Source organism: Drosophila biarmipes, chromosome 2L, assembly GCF_025231255.1.
Source record: "Drosophila biarmipes strain raj3 chromosome 2L, RU_DBia_V1.1, whole genome shotgun sequence".
Taxonomy (NCBI): domain Eukaryota; kingdom Metazoa; phylum Arthropoda; class Insecta; order Diptera; family Drosophilidae; genus Drosophila; species Drosophila biarmipes.
In genome coordinates, this window is record NC_066612.1 from 14,335,209 (window position 1) to 14,356,601 (window position 21,393).

General features: G+C 42.9%; 1 protein-coding gene across 1 annotated transcript; it reads left to right on the plus strand.

The window, feature by feature from the left end:
• The first annotated feature begins 715 nt into the window (after nt 1–715).
• On the plus strand, nt 716–20,427 carry LOC108033701 (uncharacterized). Its single transcript, XM_017108207.3, is given in 5 exon segments — nt 716–1,761; nt 7,816–8,602; nt 16,758–16,812; nt 16,867–16,948; nt 17,248–20,427. Coding segments are annotated over 4 exon segments (2,163 nt in total). The 5' UTR covers nt 716–1,761; nt 7,816–8,376; the 3' UTR covers nt 19,048–20,427.
• The last annotated feature ends 966 nt before the right edge of the window (nt 20,428–21,393 follow it).

Consider the following 21,393-nt stretch of genomic DNA (forward strand, 5'->3'; position numbering starts at 1 on the left):
AAATTGTTTGACTTTTCCATTTAATGCATTCCGACCGAGGCACTTGGGAACCGACCCTTCTAAGCTATCATTCGCCGGACTTTTGATCCATTCTTTTCAAGAAGAATCTGAATTAGTTTAAATATTGCTTTGGAAACATCAAAAGTCCATTACAACGAAAGCCGTGAGGAGAGTTATGGTCGACGTGGTGCATCTTTAAAGCTCTAAAATTATTATTTTTTCAGGCCGTGTGGATATTCAAGCCGTTTATAATAAACCGAAGTCTGGCAAACATATAAAAATAACATTTATATTGTTTTAAAATATTAAAGTAAAGTTATTAGGTATTTTTAAAATAATATATACTTAAGAATTTATGGTATTTTCGAAAGACTGCCTTGCGCCTATCGCGTGGGACGCCCCCTGGCAGGACGAAGTCGCAGATGGCAGTCCTGAACCGTTCACAATGGAGCCCCAAGTGGCACTCGCTGGCTCGTGGAGCATGCGCAGGACCCGTCCGCGTTGCCCGAGCGAGTGGGGCAGCACTCATTCACCTACTCATTCAACAAAATATGTGCTATCCCGAATCAGTTTCAGTTCAGGCTCTCGTTCGGTGGCACATCGGTGGCGCTCGTCGCAGAAAAGGCATGCAGAGAAAATCCAGAAAGTAGTGGCTGAAAAAAAGCAGAAGGCAGCCAACCCAAGCAGAGGAAAACTGGGGGGAAAATCGAAGTCGAGGGGAGATAGTGCAGGCGGATGGGAGCGTGTAGTATCATCCTCGATATAGTATATCCCCGGATCGAATCGAAATCGGATCGAATTGGATTGAATCGGGCTCGGGCCTGCTGGTGTGTGTGTGAGTGTGCGGAGTACATATGTAATAGGGCCATGAAGTTTTATTGAAAAACGAGGCAGAGACTAGGCGAAAAGGCCATAAGAGTTGGCCCGTAACCCCCGAACGCCCCGAAAGCCCCGACACGCCCCTGCTGAAGGAGTCGCTGTGTAGCTGTGAAAAAATGCCCAATGCAAAAACTGTGCCCATGTGGCTCCGCCTGGGAGTCACCCATTTGGTAACGTCGTGCAGCTGAAAAAATTCCCAATCACAAATCTGTTGAGCGAAAATCAAAGAGGGCCCAGCCAAAGCCCCAACTAACCCATATATATACATATATATAATATAGTATATATATTCATATATATGTATATATGCACCTCTATGTAGTCGGGAGTATAAAGGAAAGGAAAATCATCTACGGTGACAAAAACAAAACGCTGTGTGCGAAAAATCGGGCCAAAATGTGCGAGCGTGAGCGTAAAGTGCGTGGGTGTGTGTGAAAGGTGTAAAAAATGTACATTCTGTGAATTGGCCACATAAAAAACGAGTAACGAGTATAACGACAGACGTTATATTTAGAGCCGATTCGTAGTTCTTGTTTTTGTTGCCATTTCGCTTGCCACCGAAGTAAGGCAACCAACGTAGGCCCCAAAATGCCCAGAGATCTCGCCTCCGGCCGCAATTCCATAACCGATTCCGACACCGATTCCGTCTTCGTCACCGCTTCCAACTCCGACTCCGACTCCGGCGATTCCGTCGACTCCGGCGTTGGCAATAGCCACATTCCCGGGCAGCAGCAGCAGCATCAGCACTTTTACCAGCATACTACGCGCCCACCCACGCTGTGAATCCCCCAGAAATCAGACTCAGATCTCCAGCACCTGCAAGCGCCACTGCAATTAGACGCATATAATCCACAAATCAATAATAATCACCAAATCAGCAAAGTAAGCACCGCTTTTCGTTTGTTCGCGCCCCACACGCCAAACATAAAACCAACCAGAAACCAGTGTAAATAGACTGCACACTCGAGCGCTTTTGTTTTGACCGCCAAACGTTGCACGCCTATCGCCGCCAAATAATCGATATTCGATTGGCCAGCCAACTGGGAGGTGCTGTAGTGTAGCAAGAAGAAAGTTTTCCTGTTTGAAGAGCTACCACACGTTACTACGATAGTTCTATTGCTTTGAAATAGTTGATTACGATTATAATTCCTTTTATTTTTTATTTAATATGGATTGAAGATTTATCGAAAACTCAACGATAATTTCGATAGGTCACACATTTAATGCATCCCGTTATTCTATTACTATTAAGTCTATTTAATATTTAGTATAGTTTAGCAATAAGGGATATTTTCGTTTCACAATTTTTCATATATACCAAATAATTAAATAATTTAAGGAATATTTTTACTAATGCCTTGGTACTCGTAAAAATTTATTTAGCCATTTGACAGTTTTTTTTTTTAATATAATACGTTTTTCATTTAGTTGTACAATTTGGAACGCTTTTATTATATTTTAACAAATAGTTCAAAGTCTCGACTATTATATACCCATTACCAAGCTAAGCTCAAGGGAGATGGAAATATATAAGCGGAAAAGCGATATTGAAAAGCGCCACCTACACGAGAGTGCAATATATGGTAATGTGGGCGTCTGACAGATTTAAGGTTAAAGTGGGCGTGGCAAAGTTTTTTTTTAGGTCGATCTGTAGGTTTTGGAGAAACCAATACATTTCAGTTAAAATTTGATATCGCAGCTAAGCGGCACGGTTTTGGGCGATTTGGGGGAGTATCAAAATTTTGGGAGGCTTAAAATTTTTAGGTATGTATTGAAGAGAGAAGTACATAAAACAAACGGGATGGCTTAATCAACTCGACTGGTGATCCTGATCTATACTTTTTGGGTCGGAGACTACTACTTGATACATTCTTTTTCCCGCCTACTCTACTACTGATCGGTGTAATTAAAAAAAGTGCAATCATAATTTTGTTGTATTATATTTATAGTTAGTTACCCTATGTGCATAAATCCATTTACGTACTAGAATGTTAGCTTTTGAATTACTTTTTCACAATGCAAAATTTGTCCAAAATCTTCTTTTTTGTTAAAAAAAAACATGATCACTACAAAGAAAGATTTCCGAAATAACACACTTGCCTAGTGGTCAGTGATATATGAAAGTTATAGGGTTACATTTTTATATAGAGTTTTTATCGATTACAATTTCTGGTCATAACTTGTTATTGAATGGTATTATCTAAGAAAATCCATTCTTTATTTTGAATTGACAAATACTTTGTACTAATTCTTATGCAAAGTGGCATGATTATAAATAAATTATTTTTTTCATAATGCCAATAAAATGACATCTACATAATATGACAACTTCAAGTTTTAGCTCCATTGCTTTTAAAAAAATGTCTTGATCTTTTGGCGTCTGTTTGAAAATTTTTCTACACTTCTCAATTGTACATCCGTGAACGTTCATATAAATGTATTTACTTTGAGCCTGCGCAGTGGGATTAGAGAGAATTTAAAACTCAAAACTAAACGATTTGTATACCATTGGTAAAAAGATATTTTAAAATGAGGACAATAATACTACTTACCCTTAGTAGCACTATTTTATTGGTCCTCTGAAGCACATTCTCAGATAATCTTTAGGTAGAGAGGCTATAATTTATTTTCCTTCTAGGTTTGAAATGACCACGGCTGTCACTTTGGGGTTGTAATACAAGTTTGGTGACTTGTTGATCCATTTCCCTCTTGGTGAAATTCAATTTTGTGTGGATTGCATGTACGAAAAAAAATTATTTTTAGCAGCATTAATTATAAAGTTAAGTTAGGGATAGTTAATATTTATATCTACCAATTGAAAATTTGACAAAACAGTAATAAAATTTTGGTGTTACATTTTTATTTTTAAAATAATATGATTACTGAAGTAGAAGAGAAAAGCAAAAAAAAATGGTAAAAATTTCTAAAAATTAAAAAAATCATTTTTTAGTTTTTTTTTTTAATTTAAAAATTTGTAATTTATAAGAATATGGGAACAATCGGTCTACGTATATAATATTATCACCTGTAATATTGTAAATGCATGATGTATATACAGTTCGGCATGCCGACATATCGATTATATTTTTAGTTCACAGAAATCAAATTTACTACAAAAATAATAATTTAGAACAACATATTTTTAATTTTGTCATTCCCTGCACGGATTCGGACCATTTTCTCTCTGGCTTAGACTTTTTGGAGAGCAGCGTCGAACCAAAAGAGGCAGTTGGAATGAAGTTTGAATGAAACACGTGAATAGAATTTCCACTTGTGGTGGTGCATACGAGTTGGCACTGTGTATGAGTTTTGGGTGACGTCGAACTAACGTGACGTCACACAATCCACAAGAAAAACAGTGACTAAAGTGTGACTGATTGAAAATTGTTCTCAAAAAACAGGTATATTTTGATTTAATTTAATGCTTAAAATTGCAGAAAAAGCAAAGAACTCAGAAAACAAATTTTTAAAAACGAATTATCATATAATATGAAAACTTAAACAAAAATTATTTATTGCTATTAAATGAGTAATTAAATCAAGAAAGCAATTCCAAATTAAAAAGTGTTGAAAAATTAGTTTTTTATGAGTGAAAGTAGTTAAAAATAATTTTTGTCTAAACTAAATAGTAACAAAAAGCTTTCCAATAAAAAATGTTTTTAATTTTTGCGCAATTAAATACTAAGCAAAATTTAAGAAGCGCGCCAAGGTGAGTTCGACTTGGGGCCCTATGCCTGTGCTCTTCTGGCGCAGGCGTGGCTTACGGGGGCCCGCTCTCGTGCCGCTGCCTCGCACATTTCACCTCTGGATCCACCTCGATCCAATCAGATGTTCAGCGCCAGCCCGCCGTCGAACCAAAGTGACAGCGCGCGCGCTCGACGTCAGTGGTCGGCGGCTCTATAAAGCTTACTCTCCCCACAAGTCGCGCGGCGCGGTCTGAAATCAGTCGTGAAGTAAAACAAAGGGCAGCGCAGCGGGCTCGGCGAATTAAATGTAATTAAGTGCCTTTGAGTTTTATGCTCACGTGATTCGATTTCCAACTTTGGGGGCAGCGAGTGCCCAAGTGCCCAGGCTCCCCCGGTTTCCTGGAGGCTCTCCTCTCGTTTTGGGGGACTTCGCGTGTGCTGTCATCGGAATACTCGTGTGTGTGCGTGTGCTGGGGCAGAGAGCGTGGTGGGGCTCCGCCGCATTTGTTATGTCAATAATTAGCAGAGCAAAAAGCGAGGCGAAAATGCGTTGAGGTGCTGATTAAATGGCAAACTTTCTTGGTTCGGCCAGCCCTACTGCATTCGCCAATCACATGGAAAATTGATTTTTTGCCAAATGCGCGAGCACTTCATGTGTTTTCGGTTTGTTCGGCCTTTTTGGTGCTTGGGAATCCAGCCGGGGAGCAGTCCAATTGGATTACGCCGGGCCGGGCCTTGTCCAATTGCCAGATTCCTGTTGGCGCTGCTGTCTCCTCTTCTTGAATTACATTAAATATTTAAAGCATATGCAAATTTGAGCAGTGGCCCCGTAAAAGGAATAAAGTACCTTTGCCTGGCCGCGGCCAGGTTGTTGTTGCTGTAGTTGTTGCTTTGCCGCCCCTGATGACACACCTTCAGTCTCTCGGTTCTGCCAGTTTGCCAGAGATGTGAGCTCACTCGTTCTACACGTTTTTCTTACAAAAAATAAGATTAAGTAATAATTTAGTTCATTAGTAGCCAGATCTAAGCCCGCCAATAGAAATATTTCTCTAGCTGCACAGAAACATAGAAATATAGGTGTTCAAGAAACCAAATATTTTGGAAAATGAAGTATATATGGTACTTATTTTTAATTAAATAATTTAATGTTTTAGGAAATTATATCAAATCAATATGAGGTCTAATATAATTGCTCTGGCAGAAAAGGATATTAATATTTAAGCAATAAAACAAATGAAGAAAGTTATATTTCTTAAAATTAGGATTATTGGTTCCTTCCATCATTGATATATATATAACCCGAAAAGAACGACTGCCCAATCCAGGTATTGTAACACCTTAGCCGTGCCAGAAGCTCATCTCTATTTGGCAGCTTTTGCCCGCTTTCCAACCGCCTTTAGTGTCGTGTAAATCGTTTTCTGTGGCGAGGGCTACCTCTTTTTTTGGGGTCCGTGTGCCTGAGCCTTTTCCTTTGCTTTTCCTTTTTGGTGTTTTCCTGCTTACCCAAATACCGACACCCGAAATCACTCACACCCGTCGTGGTTTTCCCTTGCAGCAGCTGCGGCTTCCATCTCCGTGCTCCCATTTTCCCGCTTTTCCCCGATTCAAATGCATTTCGATTGCTTCGTTATGTGAGTGCACTCAACTTGGAGCTGCGTGTGTGCGAGTGTGTGTGCGAGTGTGTGTGCAGGGGAAGGGAAGGGGAGGGCAGGGATTCTTAAACAGCGTTTTCCTTGATGCCATGTGTCTGCAATCCAGCGGCTGTCTATCCTGCGCCGCCTCGTGCCTCTTCCTAGCTGCTGTTTCCATTTCGCACGAACGCTTTCCCGGGCCAACAATCCCGTGTCCTTGTCACCCCCCGAGCCGCCCTCGGCCCACCCCCCTTTGGCCCACTTGGGCGACACGTGCTCATTATGCCGCCTCAAATTTTACTCCGCTTTTCGACTGCTCGCTGCCGTGTGACTCCTCAGCGGAGTTTCCTTGAGGCTGCGACTGTAGTTTGGAACATAGGGGATGTGTACTAGAAGAATAAGGAAGTTACATACATGTTCACAATTTGTAGTATATAATTCTATACATATTTTATATGGCATTTTAAAAAATACAAATGCATGAAGGCCTTGAAAAAAGTGAAAAGCTTGGCACAAATCTGTTCTTTTTATATGGTCTTATTTTCCTAAAATACACTTCCAAATTTAATGTTTTATACATAATTATACACATTAGATCAAAAATAATCTTAATTTTTATTTTGTAAGCTTTGTAGGATTTTATCTTCCTATAATATGATTTATAATTAGGTTCACTTTTAGACACGGCTAAGAGTACATCGAGTTTTGCATGGTTTTCAATTTAACTAATTTGAGGTATATAAATTTGGCAGAAAATAAAGAAAAATAAAAATCCAATATAATATTTACTGCTAAATTAGTTTAATTTAAAAACAAATAATTACCCTAGATATCAGTTCATTTACTTTTCACATTATTTAATAATCGTAATGCTTCCAAATACATATCTACATTTTAAAGACTTGATTAAGTAAAATTAAACTCAGAATCAGTCATACGCAGTGTATGTAAAATCACTCATACGCAGTGGTTCTTTGTATATTGTATATTATCCTTGTGAAATATTAAAATATTTTATTTTTTGTTAGCTGAAAACCAAATTAAACTATTATAAGATTCCATACCCCAACATACACCTCACCCCTGAAGTTTTTTAAAGGTCACCCCTGGCACATTGATAACCATAACAATCTTGTTTGCTGTTTGCGTTTGGCAATTAAAAACTTGTTGATTGTGGGCACTGCCAACGCCCTGCTCCCAATAGCGACTTATAGCTGAAAACCAGACGCCCAAACACTAACATTTGATTTATGTGAACAAGTCAGCTTCTGTGGAACCTTAAAAGGTGGTTTTAGGAGGAAGATCGTACAGATCGTCGAGCTGGACAGTTAATACCATTTTCATTCAGATGCTTACTGGTTTTCTAATTATATCAATAAATCTATTAGAACTATCACTTGCAAAAGGTATATTTATCTCCCAAGGATAAGGGAAAACAAATTATGATTTTCTGCTTGGAATTAACCCTTTAAAGGGTAAATATCGATTTGAAAGTATTCAATTGACACAACCACCAGTGTGCTGCTAAGTATGTGTTGTATCTTTAAGTGCCACACCTACAAGTAACTTAGTTTTCCACCACTAACCGACCTTTTTGTTATCTCTCTTCTGTCTTGCAGTTGCTGATAGCGTAAACAAGTGGCAATAACATAGAATAAATCAAACCGGTGAAAAGGCTCGAAGGGCCGAAAGTGAAAGCCAATCCGGAGTGAAACCAGTGCAAAAGTCAACAGCTTGTGGGAGTCGAGAGCTCGTCCTCGAGTCCCCGAGTCCTTGAATCCTGCCAGTGTGTTAAGTGCATTAAGTGTGCCAAGTGTGCGAGTGTGTGAGTGCGTCCGGATACCGGAGAAGCCACAACGTCGTCCACAAAACCATCGACGTCGACTGCCGCCGCCGCCGCTGCTGCTGCTGCCGCTGCCGCTGCAGGATCGGGATCAGGATCGGGTGCGGGTGCGGGAGCGGGACCAGGTACTGCTCCAGGCCACCAGAGGAGCGGCGGACGGAGCGGCCAGCGACGTCGCAGTAGCAGCAGTAATCCACACGCCGGCACAACGAAAGCGACCAGCGGCAGCGGTGGAGCTGGCAGCGCCGGCGGAGGAGGAGGCGGTGGCGGCGGAGGCGGGGTCAAGCAGAGCGTCAGCCGGAACAGCAACATCCGGAGCAGCAGCTCCAACAGCACCATGGCCTCGGCCAATCACCGGGGTGGCGGCGGACGCGGAGGCGGCGCCGTCGCCGGAGCCGGGGCGGATGGCAATGCGATCGTCGGCCTGCAGATCGGTTCCGCCTGGTTTCAGCGCAAGATCAACCTGAGGCCGCAGCACCGCGGCGTCCACCTGGTCACCGAGGAGATCCTCCGACAGATGCCGGAGCTGGCGCACTTCTCAGTGGGATTATGCCACATGCAAAGTGAGTTGCGACTGCCCCTTCCCTAACTTCAACTTAAACTTTTTCAATGCAATTCAACTTCTGAAGATTTATAGACCATTTGACTTTTGGGGATTTTTAGTACTTGCTTTGAGCAGTATTACTTCCATTTAAATGGAAGGAATGATACATCAATTTATTAGTCGCATGGTAAATTGATTAAAAAACATATATATTTAAAAAACATATTTCTTGCACTTTCTCTCCTAAAAAAATCTGTCGAATTCATAGGAAGAAAACAGAATGAAATAGTAAATAGAAAAAAAAATGTTATATTCTTTTTGTGTGTAGGTAGCCCAAAAAGATGCCTCCCAAAAAGATATCAGTTACAATATTTTCGCGGTTGAGGCCAGCCATTTAGCCATTTAGAACTTCTTTGGCACCTTTTCGGCTGCCTTTCTAAGTGATTATCCCAAACTCAGGGCTCAAATGTCAGCTAATCGTGGGGAGCAGCTGAAAGTCCCTCTTCTATTCTGGCAGCCCTCATTTCCATCTCATCCATCTTATTCCACTCGCTGTCGATTCATACACTTCGGGAAGCCTTTCCCAACTAAGGACCCGAGTTGGCTGCAAATACAATACTTTAATCCAGCAGGAGAAGCCATCCATAAGGGTATTCAGACTCTGGCAGTGGGAAAGTTCCGTGACATTACATTTTCTTTGTCCGGGTCGTATTTCTCGGGGGGAATCTCGCAATGGCCAAGGCGTTTGCATTTAGTTGAAAGTTCGGTTGGACAAACAGCGAAATGTAGAACTTGCATAGCAAATCAGCACAAAATGTCGTTGAATTCGGCAGGGGAGCAGCCGAAACTTACTGGATTTGCAGGACTTAAAGGGGCTGCTGGACCTGCTCGCTTGTATTAGCCGGAAACTGGGTTAAACTGCACAGATAAACGGACTGACTTGGCCCGGTCACTGCTTTGTGTCTCTCGCTGTAGCCCCGAAAATTGGGACTGACATTCGAAAATAGTCCGACTTTTGGGTGCCTGAAACGTGTGGCTGTGACGATGACCCACATGGAGAGCAGGTCCTGCCAAATGAATGAGTTCAAATCCGTCTGAAAACTCCGAGTTGAGTTGTGACCCATGGAATAGTTTCCTCTTAAGCAGAGAATTTATAAATATGCTGAAATTAAACACTCGTTCCAACATCCCACCTTGTCATTGCATCAAAGAAAATTAATGACCAAAAGCTTAGGACCCCGAGTGCAATATGTCGCTCGACAGTCTGTGCACACACGTCAGACGCCAAGCGATTTGAGACTCTGTTCAAGTTTTATATTCCCATCCTCGGAATGCATTCGCAATAATCTTCGGATTGCAGTTCTGCAAAGTATTTCTTTTTCTGCCCTGCCACGGATGCCCTTCGCACACTAATTCTCGTGTGGAATCACCGCTTCCACAGACATCTGACAGTAGGTACACTGGTAAAAATATTATTCACGGGGATTGGGCTATCATAAAAACATGCATACATGCAGGATTTATTATCAAGAAAGAAATCAACCCGTAGGATAGCATTCAGAAAGATACATCCTTTATGGCAAAGGAATCCTAACATTTATTTAAAAACAAATTCAAAATATTTTTTGGACTGCCTTCTTACGTCTGTTAGTTCCTGCATAATTTGTACTTTTTACAAAGAGCACACTCTTATTTTAGCTTAGTTTTTCTCAGTGCAAGCGGGCAAAGCACTAAGACGATGAGGAGGCAGTGCAAACAGAGAAACAACCTCCGCAGTTGGCTGCCTCGGAGGCAGCTTCTTGTTGACAGTTCGCATTACAATGCCAGGACGCGTGCTCCATCCTGCGGCTTCCTGGCCCGCTCACTCCGGCTCCCGCTCCGGCCCGGGCAAATAAATAAAATCGTATCATAAAGCGCCAAAGGAGGGGGGCTGGGGGAGCGGTTTTAGCCGGGAGTCGGCCTGACTAAAGTGAAAAGCAATCGTCGTCTTAGTCGCAGTCGTCGCTCATGTCTGCATGTCATGGTCTGTGGCTATGGCGTGTGAATGCTCGAGGCGAACTTTTCCAGCCCCCTCTCCGGTATTTTCTACTTCCATGCCCCCTTAGCACAGGAAGAAAAGGATGGTTCTTGAAATTTAAAGTGTTCAAGCTGGTGCTTTTTTATATTTTGCTTTCCCTTATTTCATATTATAAGTTTCATTATAAGACTCATTTATATTATCACAAAAAAAAACAAGTTTATTTAACATAAAGATACATATTTAATAATAATTTAGGTGGTTTTTTTATGACTTGTTTTAGAAAATTATTTTAAAAAGTAATCAAAATATTTTATTATGAAGAACTTTTTTTCTTTTTCTCTTAAATTAGTTTTTGTTTTCTGCCAAATCCCTCGTGTTCTTGTGTTTCAATCATATATGATTTCATTGAAAAAACTTATAACCAACAGATAGCTTTTTTGTTATTTTTAAAACGATCCCCATTTGTTTCCCGTGTACCTCAAATCGTCTTAGCCAGCACATTGCAGGCAGCTCTTTGCGAACCTTCGCTCTCGCCTGCTCTGGCTCTCTCCTTTATTTTCTGCCAAATCAAAAGCACGTGTGTCCCTGCCCCTAGCCGCTGCCGACCCCCTCCGCCACCCGTGCCGTGTGCGTGTTCGTTGTCTGGGGTGCTCACTGTACGTGTATTGTTTTGTGAACTGTAAGCGGAATCTAATTGAGGTCAAGACATGTTTATTGATTTTCTTAAAAGGACTTCCTAATTAGACACACTTTACTGGGGGAAGCTTTAACCCCTCTGCGGCCCCTTAAAATGCAAAGAAAATTGTAACTAAATGCAACAAAATGAAAGGCGATTCTCCCCGAGCCTTCCCCCTCGCCTCTGTCCCAAGAAGAAGCAACAAAAAAGTTAATTTCGAGCGAAAAAAAAGGAAAAATAATTTCAAAGCAACCTTGCCATATGTTGTTGTCTTTTACTATTGACCTCAATAGCCCCCCTCGGGCGCCGCCCCACCTCCTTTTGTTTCTATGGGGAAAAGCGCACACAACGGCGCGAAGGAGGGGAAAAGTGGCCGAGAGGACACACAAATCACAAATACACAAAAATATAAGCCAAATGTAAAGGTAGCTTGTTAAACACAACAAAAAGTAATGGAATGCAGGGAAATGCTAAAAAATGATATATCCACCGGGTTCCGACTTTTCCACCTGAGCCGGGCAAGTATTTCCCCTCTATGACTTGGTTCCTTTCTTTTTTTTTTATTAATATTCATATGTGCGGCAGGAAGGTCGTCCGCTTATAGAACCGAACCCTACTGACCACACAATGCCCCATTGGGGCTTCCGTAACCCCAATCTAAATGGGACCTCGGAATCACCATGGCAGTGTTTATATATACTTTCTATATGCGTTGGGCCAAGCTAATTGCCTGGGGGGAGTTGATGATTTGTGGCTTAATCCCGCATTTAAAGGTTAGATTCGAAGGAAGTCGGAGTTGATAGAAATTGGAGGTTCTGGATATGGATTTCCTAGAATTTCGGGAGGTTAAGGTACTTCTTTGGCGTAGAAGAAATAGTTAGGAACATCTTTGGGAATAAACCGTATTGTAAGAAGCCTTTTTAAGAGGTCCTTAAATCCATGATTCCTTAAATCCTTTTCTGTATGTGCTGAACCTTTAGAAACGCTTATAGATATATACCATTTTACTCTTAGCAAGAAGCACTTCATTAAATCGCGAGCTTTAAGGGGTCCCAGGATCTGTTGCAGGATAACATGCCCGACTTCATGGAGCCGCTGAGTTCAAAGGACCTTGGCGGTGGGCGGTGGGCGGAGGACCACCCTCGACAGCAATTTGCTGCATAATCGCAAGATCATATAAATGGCTCAACTTCAATTTATAACCCGAGCATATTTTTCAGCCAAGCCAAAGGAGCTGCAAGAGCACAGCACGGGGAAGGGACTTTGCCGGAGTGTCCTTTGTGGGGGAGCAACACCAAATAAATCAACAGCCAGCGAAAGCGAAACCAATTGTGGGTGGGCTTTCCCGGGGGGAGTTTTCTATGGAGTAGGGAGTTTTCGGAGCCCTTTCAACATTCGGGATATATTTTTGTGTGGGCGTACTCGGCAATTTCTCTTTTCGCTTTCGTGACGACAGGGAAACTGCGAACGAGGAAAAACAAAACGGGGAAAATGAAAAAATGGAAAAGGAAAACAAATCGTGCCATGTGTGTGTCATACTTTTGGGCTTCCGTTTATTCCCTACTCCTATTCCCTTATTCTTCCATTTTGGCTCCTTTAGCATTAAAATGGCCCGCTTATGAACCGCAAAATGCTGCGCTACCCAATAAATCAATATTATTTATGCAAAACGAGCACGCCAAAGGTTTTCCCATCCGTCCTCTGGTCCGCTTTTCCGAATTTCCCAATCGTATCGGCATGTGCTTGAACTAGTTTTGTTCCGTTTTGTTCCGGTTCTCCAGCACCTGACACAAAAAGGATGGCATACCAAGCCAAGGATTTCTCACGGTGTTCAGTGGTCTTTGGCCTGAAGTCTCGGGATGAGCATAAAACTCGACGGCTATGTACTAAGAAGGTTGATGAATTTAAGCATTTCCCTGAGTCTTACATTATGTAACAACCAAACACCTCACACACCTACCGCACACTCACGTGCTGTTCGGAGGCCTACAGCGGTGGTGGAGAAAAAAGAACCATTTAATTATTTTATATATAATCTTAAAATTTTTTTATTTTTATTTTATTTTATTACAATTTTTAATCAAATCTCGGTGTCTTAACATCTTCTACATTATTTTAAAACAACCTAATGGTCCTTTAAAAAATTGCTTCTAAAATCAGCACATTTTTGCCGAAGCATAGGTCCATTGACGGATTTTTGTTTGGTTTTTAAACTAACCAGCCAATTGTTGTCTGCATAAAATTATATTTTTTAAAAGATTTACAAATTTTTACAGCCAACAATTGACATTTTAAGTTTTAGAACTTTTTACTTATTTTTTCAATCAAAAGTTAGACTATCTAATTTTAAGGTAATCCCAATCGGCACTACTTGTGATACTTTAAAGTTGGTAAGAGCCTATTCTCTAGGGTATCCAGTAGATGTTGATCCTTGGGAACCAGGACGTCGGCCGCTGCTGTGCGGGCGTATCTGAGTCTGAGTGCGTGTTTGCATGAATATATGAATGGGCACAGCCAGCTGAGCTGAGTCAAGTTGAGTTGTGTTGAGTCCATTGTTACACACTGGGTACTCCTCCGCTCGCTGCGGTTGTACATAGGTATATGTGCAGTGGTGTGTGCTCCCAGCCTGTTTGTGCTGTCAGAATGTTTGACTTTGTATAATAAAAAGGCCTCTTTAAAAACATTAGCAACTTTTGTTGTGCCTAAACGCCTGCTACATGTGCTCCACTCGACCCACCCAGAAGCAACCCAACGCCACCCACCCCCCACCAGTCTCACTCGCACAGGCAACTAAGCATCTAAACAGCCGGTCAAAACGATACCACCTGCTACTTAACTATGCGTACTACACTGGGAGAAACGTTGGCGAATGTTTTGCGAATATTGGGGATTTTGGTTAAAGAAATCGTTCCGTGCTACCAACTTTTTTTTTTAAATAATAAATACTTCAAAACTTAGAGCACGTAATTGATGTTTAAAAAAAAATTCCCCACTAACTATCTTTGAGTTCGCAGCTATAGCCCGTCGTAAAAAATTTTTAAAAATATTTAAAAATAAAATTGGTTAATTATTTTGAATTAAAAATTTAACATAAAATTCGACCGCATCCCGGGACGACCCTCATCATTGTTAAAGTATTTTTCTTGGTATAAAAAATTTACCTTTTTTCGGATGCAACTCCAAGTCATCTGTTTTTACAGTGCACAAACGTTTATTAGCGCTCTGGGCACGTTGGCAGTGGCTGCCGTAGGCAAACATAGAACCCCCTGGAAGCCGCATTCTCTTGGCCCTGTGGACGACCACAAAGCCCGTGGCTAAATCATATTAGAGGCGTCCTACGCCCGGCCACCGGCTTAACGCTCTGGAGGAGCCCTTTAACGCCTCCTGCCCGCGTTCCATTTGTGTTTGGTGCAATGGAAAAAGTGTCAGTCGAGTATTCCAGGCGGATGCGCCAGTTGAGGCTGAGCGGGGCAAAAAGTTGGGGACACGGAATAAATGTGCACGGAAGAAGGAGGGGCTTGAGGCGCGGTGACAGGAGCGGGGACAACTCCAAATGCCACTCAAAGCCGCATTGCATGGCAGACACACACAATTATGTTTAGGCCATTAACATATTTAAAATGGCGCTGGCCATAAGGTCTTACCTATCAAGAGAGATAACAATAATGTCAGTTCTCGTTTAAAAATGTACTTAATAGACCATTTTTGAAAGATGACCCAGCTCTATTGCATTGTTACAAACTGTCGAAGCTGAAATACAAAACTTTTTTAGTATTTTAGTATTATTTCACGATTAATATAATTTACCAAGGGTCCAGGAATATTTTTAAAATATAAACAATTTCATGAGTAACATGAGGGATGTTTATTTTAAGTAGTGGATTATCCTTCTAACACTTTGACAATACGATTTGGAGTTCGATTTTCGGTGGAAATAGATGGTAATGATAGATGGTAATGATAATTTTCCTCTATGGATGAGGAGACCAAGTACCCATCCTCGTCGCCGGCCTTGTCCTCGTCCCACTTCCACTCTCATCCCAATCAAATCCCATCCTGCAATCAATTTGCAAATTTGCTGTGTGCCGCCCCGCGTCAAATGTCACTTTGGTTTCATTTTCATTTGCATTGTCCGAATATCCCTGCACCCCGGATTTGTCCATGGGTGATATTTAAATTCCTGATGCCATTGACACATGTTCAACATGACATAATCGCCTCGGAAATTATTTAGAAAGAAAGTGGGTCTGGGTTGCTGCGCCTTGCCCCCGAAATCGGAACTCGGACACGTGTGTCTATATCCACGTGTATCCACATTTTAAGTCTCTGCTCGGGGCCCGGAAAATTACATCTCTGGGATTTGATAATAAACTAATTTCCGCTCGGCTTCTCGAACTGCCAGCAGCTTTCTCTTTTATTCATGAATACGCAATTAGTGTGCAAATTCGAGTGTTTCTCGTGTTACCCGGCTATTTGTACACGAATAAACCTATCTATTATTGAAACAAAATTCATTTTGAGTAAAATATTCATTTTCGAGTCGGCTTTCATTGCATCGCTTGACATTTTCAGCGCTGGCAGTGGGCCAATTGCGAGCCGCCAAAAATGCAGGCAATTATTGTTAAATTTGCAACTCCAAACATGCTCGTGTTTTGTTTTGTGTCGGCACTTGTATCATAAATTTGTTAAACAATTTCATTTGAAATTGCAAAACAAGCCTTTTTGGGAATGAAAAACCCCATGTTCTTGTGCGAGCGTATACTTTTAGAGGCTACCATTGATGGCTATCATCTAAATGTGATAACTTTCTACACTAGTTGAACATTTAATGTGCCTGATCTGGTTGGCATTATCAAATCACAACCGTAATCCATAGGAAAGTATAGTTTATGGAATAGGAAAAGTTGTCCTAAAAGGCAGTAGCGGAAATAAATGTGGAGTAATTCTAAACCCAAATGTATTTGCAATAAGATATCCATAAAAACGTTTATACTCAAATCACTGAAAGTTTCGAGAGCCTATGAAACCAATCATGGAATATGCAAATAATTTAAAGCCATCCCACATAACACCATTTTACAAGATGTTTTGAGCTTAACGGACAATTAAAGGCTGAAGATTCACTTTTGCTCACTCCCCGCCTGTATAATTGTTCGAGATTCATTGGCTTTTCCACTCGAGCTGATTGAAAAATCCTCCTCTGTTAAATTGGCCATATCACAACACGCCTTGTCATATAGCTCGAGATGGATTCGTGATATGTTATCAGAGCAGCAGCATACCCAAACACGACGGGTGTGGGCCTGCGGCAATACATTTTGACTAATTGGCGCTACAACTCAATTGAAAATGCAGGGAGCTGAGGAGCCAACGCCTCGACGTGATGGTCTAATAACCGGGGGGCCATTCATTATAAAGATTATTATTAATCCCACAGACAACTAATTGGCATTGTGTGTGCGCTTGTCTTGCTTTCAGTTCTTCACACATCGGCGAGTTTAGCGTTAAACGAAAGCTGGGATCCAGACGTCAGGTGAGTAGATGGCCGTACAGACAATGTATCCTATCTGAACGATCGCCATTTCAGAGACGACATGGAGATGATGTTGAATAAAATAGTTCCCGAAGGCTTGCCCTACAGACATTCGTGCGAGGGACCCGACGATATGGTGAGTATTCTAATGGACTCAATATAAACTTTGCTGAGCTAGCTTTTTAAGTTGGTGCAAAGTAAATTTTGAGACATTGATTTACATGAAAACAGAAACCAATTACCATAAAGTAATATTTCTAAAATCGGAACTAAAGATTTTAAATCAATTAAAAAGCTCTTTAAAAGTAGGCAACTATAATGTTTAGGCTCAGACTCCGAAATTAAAAAACGAGGCATACTTTAAGGCATAATAATAAATTCTTTAAATTGTCAAGGCTTTTTCCCGTTACCAATGCTCTTTCCTCTTCCTTGCAGCCCGCGCACGTGAAGGCCTGCTTCCTGGGCAGCTCCCTGACAATCCCGATCACCGATGGCAAGCTGTCGCTGGGCACGTGGCAGGGCGTGTGGCTGTGCGAGCACCGCGACCAGGCCGGATCCCGGAAGCTGGTGATCACGCTGACCGGATGTCCGCGCGAACAGGTCCGCAGTCCGCTGTCCCCCGTCTCGCCCATCGCCAGTACGTCCAGTTAGGGGCGGCCTCGCTCCACCCGCGACAGCCGGTAATCGCGGGGGAGCGACAATAATGCCATCATTTCGTCGAGGCGGCTGATACTGCAGAAGAACTTGGCTAAGGCGAACCTGGCCCAGCAGCGGGCGGCGGCGGTGATTGCCGCCGGTCGGGGTGGATTGGGTGGGGGTCACCAGGATGCCCTGGCCCCGCCCAACATACCCGGCGTGGAGACGAAGACCGGCCGCCTGCTGCTGCGCCAGCAGCTGCACCTCAATCTCAACCTGAATGTGCAGGAAACGTTGCGCGATGGCGTCGACATCGATGATGTGGACGAGGATGTCGACGAGGACGAGGACCTAGACCTAGACCTAGAAACCGTCACAACAGTGCCTCTTAACAATGAACAACTTAATGCTAAGGTCACCACCACAACATCCAGTTCATCAGCAGCGAGCAGTGCATTAGCTAAATTCAATCGCATCATAGACTCGACCTTGGAGCGGCCACCGGTGGCCGTAGAGTACTCCGGCTTGCCCCAGTTGAGCAGTGCCACGTTGCAGCAGCGCTTCAACCTGGCCTATCCGGAGTTGGTAAGCCACCAGCAGCAGCAGCAGCAGCAGCAGCAACATCTGCAACAGCAGCAACATCACCAGCAGCTGCAGCTGCAACATGATGCGACCAAGCAGATCAGCAGCCTCCAGGGGAACCCCAGGACGGATCGTGGAACGGGCGCCGTTGCCAGCACCCCATTAACACTTCAAGCACCCAAAACTCCAGCAACGGCGACGGAGGAGCAGACGGATCCGGGGAAGCCCCACGACGACGATCAAGACGACGATGATCATCCCCACCACGACGAGGATAATCAAACGAAACGAAATGATGTGCATTATTTGTTGAAACAGTTGAATAGTTTTAGTGATATAGAAGAAATAGAAATTGTTGATATGAAGCAAAGAGGTCAGCGGCCGCCGATGGCGTCCAGTTCGTTGGCCACCATGATGCCGCCCCCCTCGCCCGCACCGCCGGCCTCCCCATCCACGCAGTCGCACCGGCTGGGGCCGCGGTTCGCCTCCGGCGGCGACAGCTCGCTGGTCCTGCCGCAGCACCAGTTCGACGACTACCTGTTCGAGTCCTGCCACTACCTGGAGACAAACTACTTTGCCGCCACATACCGCACTGCCATGGTCGAGAGCAGCTCCCACGAGTTCCGACCCTCGACCAACAGCAGCTCGAACAGCTTCGAGCTGCACGAGATGGAGCCGCCCAGTGTCATCTGCAAGGCGGGGGCACCGCCGCCTCCTCTGGCCGCCAGTCGTTCCGGCCACCCCGGTCATCCGGGGCACCCGCCACCGCGGTACCAATTCGAGTACCAGGCGGAGACCCGGCTGACCACCAGCGGGGTGCAGACGGAGCTGACCGTCGAGTCGCTGGCCAAGATGAGCAACTGCAGCGGGAGCAGCTCCTCCTCGTCGGCGACGACGAGGGCTCCTCCCTTCTTCCGGTGCTGCTACACGCCCATCGATCGCTGGCGGGAGAGGAGGCAGCAGCAGAAGAGCTCCTCGGCCTCCTCGACCGCCGCCCAGCCGCCCAAGGACGTCTGACACTGGGCGTAGCAGTCCACTCGGAGATCCAACATGTGCCTGGCTAATTTATTTCAGGGATGCAAGCCGGGGGAACACGGGGATGGGTTCGGAATTCGTAGACATGGTTCGGTTTAATGGGTAAGAGTAGCCTTCTTGGTCTAAAAAATAAGGGAGATTTGGGGAAATTCTGAAGAACCTTCTACGCTACTTAAACCTCAATTTGAAATTTTAAAAACTATATTGTTTTCCTTTATTTTACCAACTATTGCTAGACGAATAAACTAATATTTTAGTTCCAAAAATCAAGCCCCAATAAGTTTTACAACAAATTAATTAACTAGACCGAACCACTGGCCTAAAAAAAATGAAATCATAGGAGGTTTGCATCCCTGTTACTTTGGTCGCTGTTCTCATTTGCGATATCAACAAGAGATTCCATTTCGATCGACAGTCGATACACGAATCACGAATCCCTAATCATTTGATGGAAGTTCATTAATGTACAATTTAAATACGCTAAAACGAAAACCAGAAATGTTAGTAAACAATTTTTTATACACACACCAGCCACACCGACATTCGCACATTTTTGCAATACACCAAAGTAAATGATTTGGAAGTTTGTATAAATACATAAGATTGCCAAGTGTTTGGCAGAAAACTAGGATGGCCAGCAACTACTGATTCCCCTTGAATTCAACACCCTTCCGGCTTTCGTTTTGCGAACTAGCCAAGTTTTCTGCCAGACATTTACCGAAGCTGACTCCAGCTTAGGCCCAAAGTTGTATTTGAAAATGTTTCAACAAAAGAAAATATTGTTAAAAATTAAACGAAAACGTAGGGGACGCGAGAGCTTGTATAGTAAGTTGATAACTAAAGTAAATGAGAGTCGTGTTGATAGTGGTCAGATCAAGGACATAGACGAGAGGCGCGCACGCCGGCACCTTTGATTTCGTAGTCTAGATTCCTGTTCCTCTCGCTTTCCAGGTCCGATTGGTCCGTCTAGATATATATCATTCAGCGAGATTATCTGCGTGCGCGTGGGTTTAACCATCCCCAGAAGGAAGCAAAAACGAAAAACAAAAGCAATTGTTACATCAATTATACACTGTTCTGTTGACCTGTCATTGAAGCCCACTCATTTCGTTTCGAGGGATAAGCTTTTAAGGAATTGTTGTTAGAGCACAAGAGATACTGGCTATGCAAGCAAACCAAGTACGAAACGATGCAACTCTTAACCAACCAAGAGCAATATTAGTTCTTAAATCAGTTCGGATTCGTCAATTTTGTTGAGAACATGTGCAAGTAAAATACATCAGAATATATCACTAACTTGAATAAGCCTCGAGATCACGCTTTGGTTTATCGGAAAATAAATATATATATATGCAATTGGAACACCGTCTAAAACTGAATTTATTTCACGAAACTCCCGCTGCTCAACAAGCGAACTGAGACACCTTCTGGTTTCAGGATCTTCGGCTGAGTTCTTCCAATAGCAAATCCGCAATCCGAGGGAGAAGCCCCACGAGAAATGGAATGATAATGAAAACCAAACAAATGCCTTTTACATGCCCACACGTACACTAGAAAAAAGAAAGTAGCCCAAGAACGGTAACCAATGTTAATCAATAAGGCGCTGAGCAACATGCAAATGTCTGTAAATCACAAGCGAAGCGAACTAATTTATTTAAGTATATATATCAACACGTTGATTATGTTAATCATTACGAACGACATAACAAATAAGTTGTTATCGAACGAGACGTAGGAGTTAGGGGGGCTAAGCGTTAGAAAAATTACCTATTGTTGTATGTTTTATTCAAGGCACACGTAATTTAACAAACATTAACGTAATCGCTGAACAGCAGAGAGGCGATGGCAGAAGAGGAGGTAAAACAGTAGCTAAAAGGAAATTTTTGTAAACTTTTTGATATGTGATGATGATTTGGATAAATTAGAGCCACAGAGGAAAGAATTATTACCTTAACCTAGCCGTAGATATTTAACGTAATTAAAATGAGTAGCGCAACAGCCAGTAAGCAAAACCCAAGGGAAGCTAGCTAAATTCTAGAAGGGACTAGGACAACCGGACAGATCAGTGGCCGAAGCACCTGTCAGGGTTCCTTCCGGTTCCGGCATCGGGCCTTCACAGATCTGATCCGATCCGATACGAAGCGGTACGATCCAGAGGGAGCTGTTATTAGCAATATTGAATATTCATGGCAATTCAATTGTATTAACGACATTGATAAATCTGAATAGCGAACGCATTGTAGAGCCTAGTTAACGAGCCCCAGATGAGAGACGAACTCAGTACGATCAGATTGGGATGAATACTAAGTGTAACTAAGCGAGTAAGTA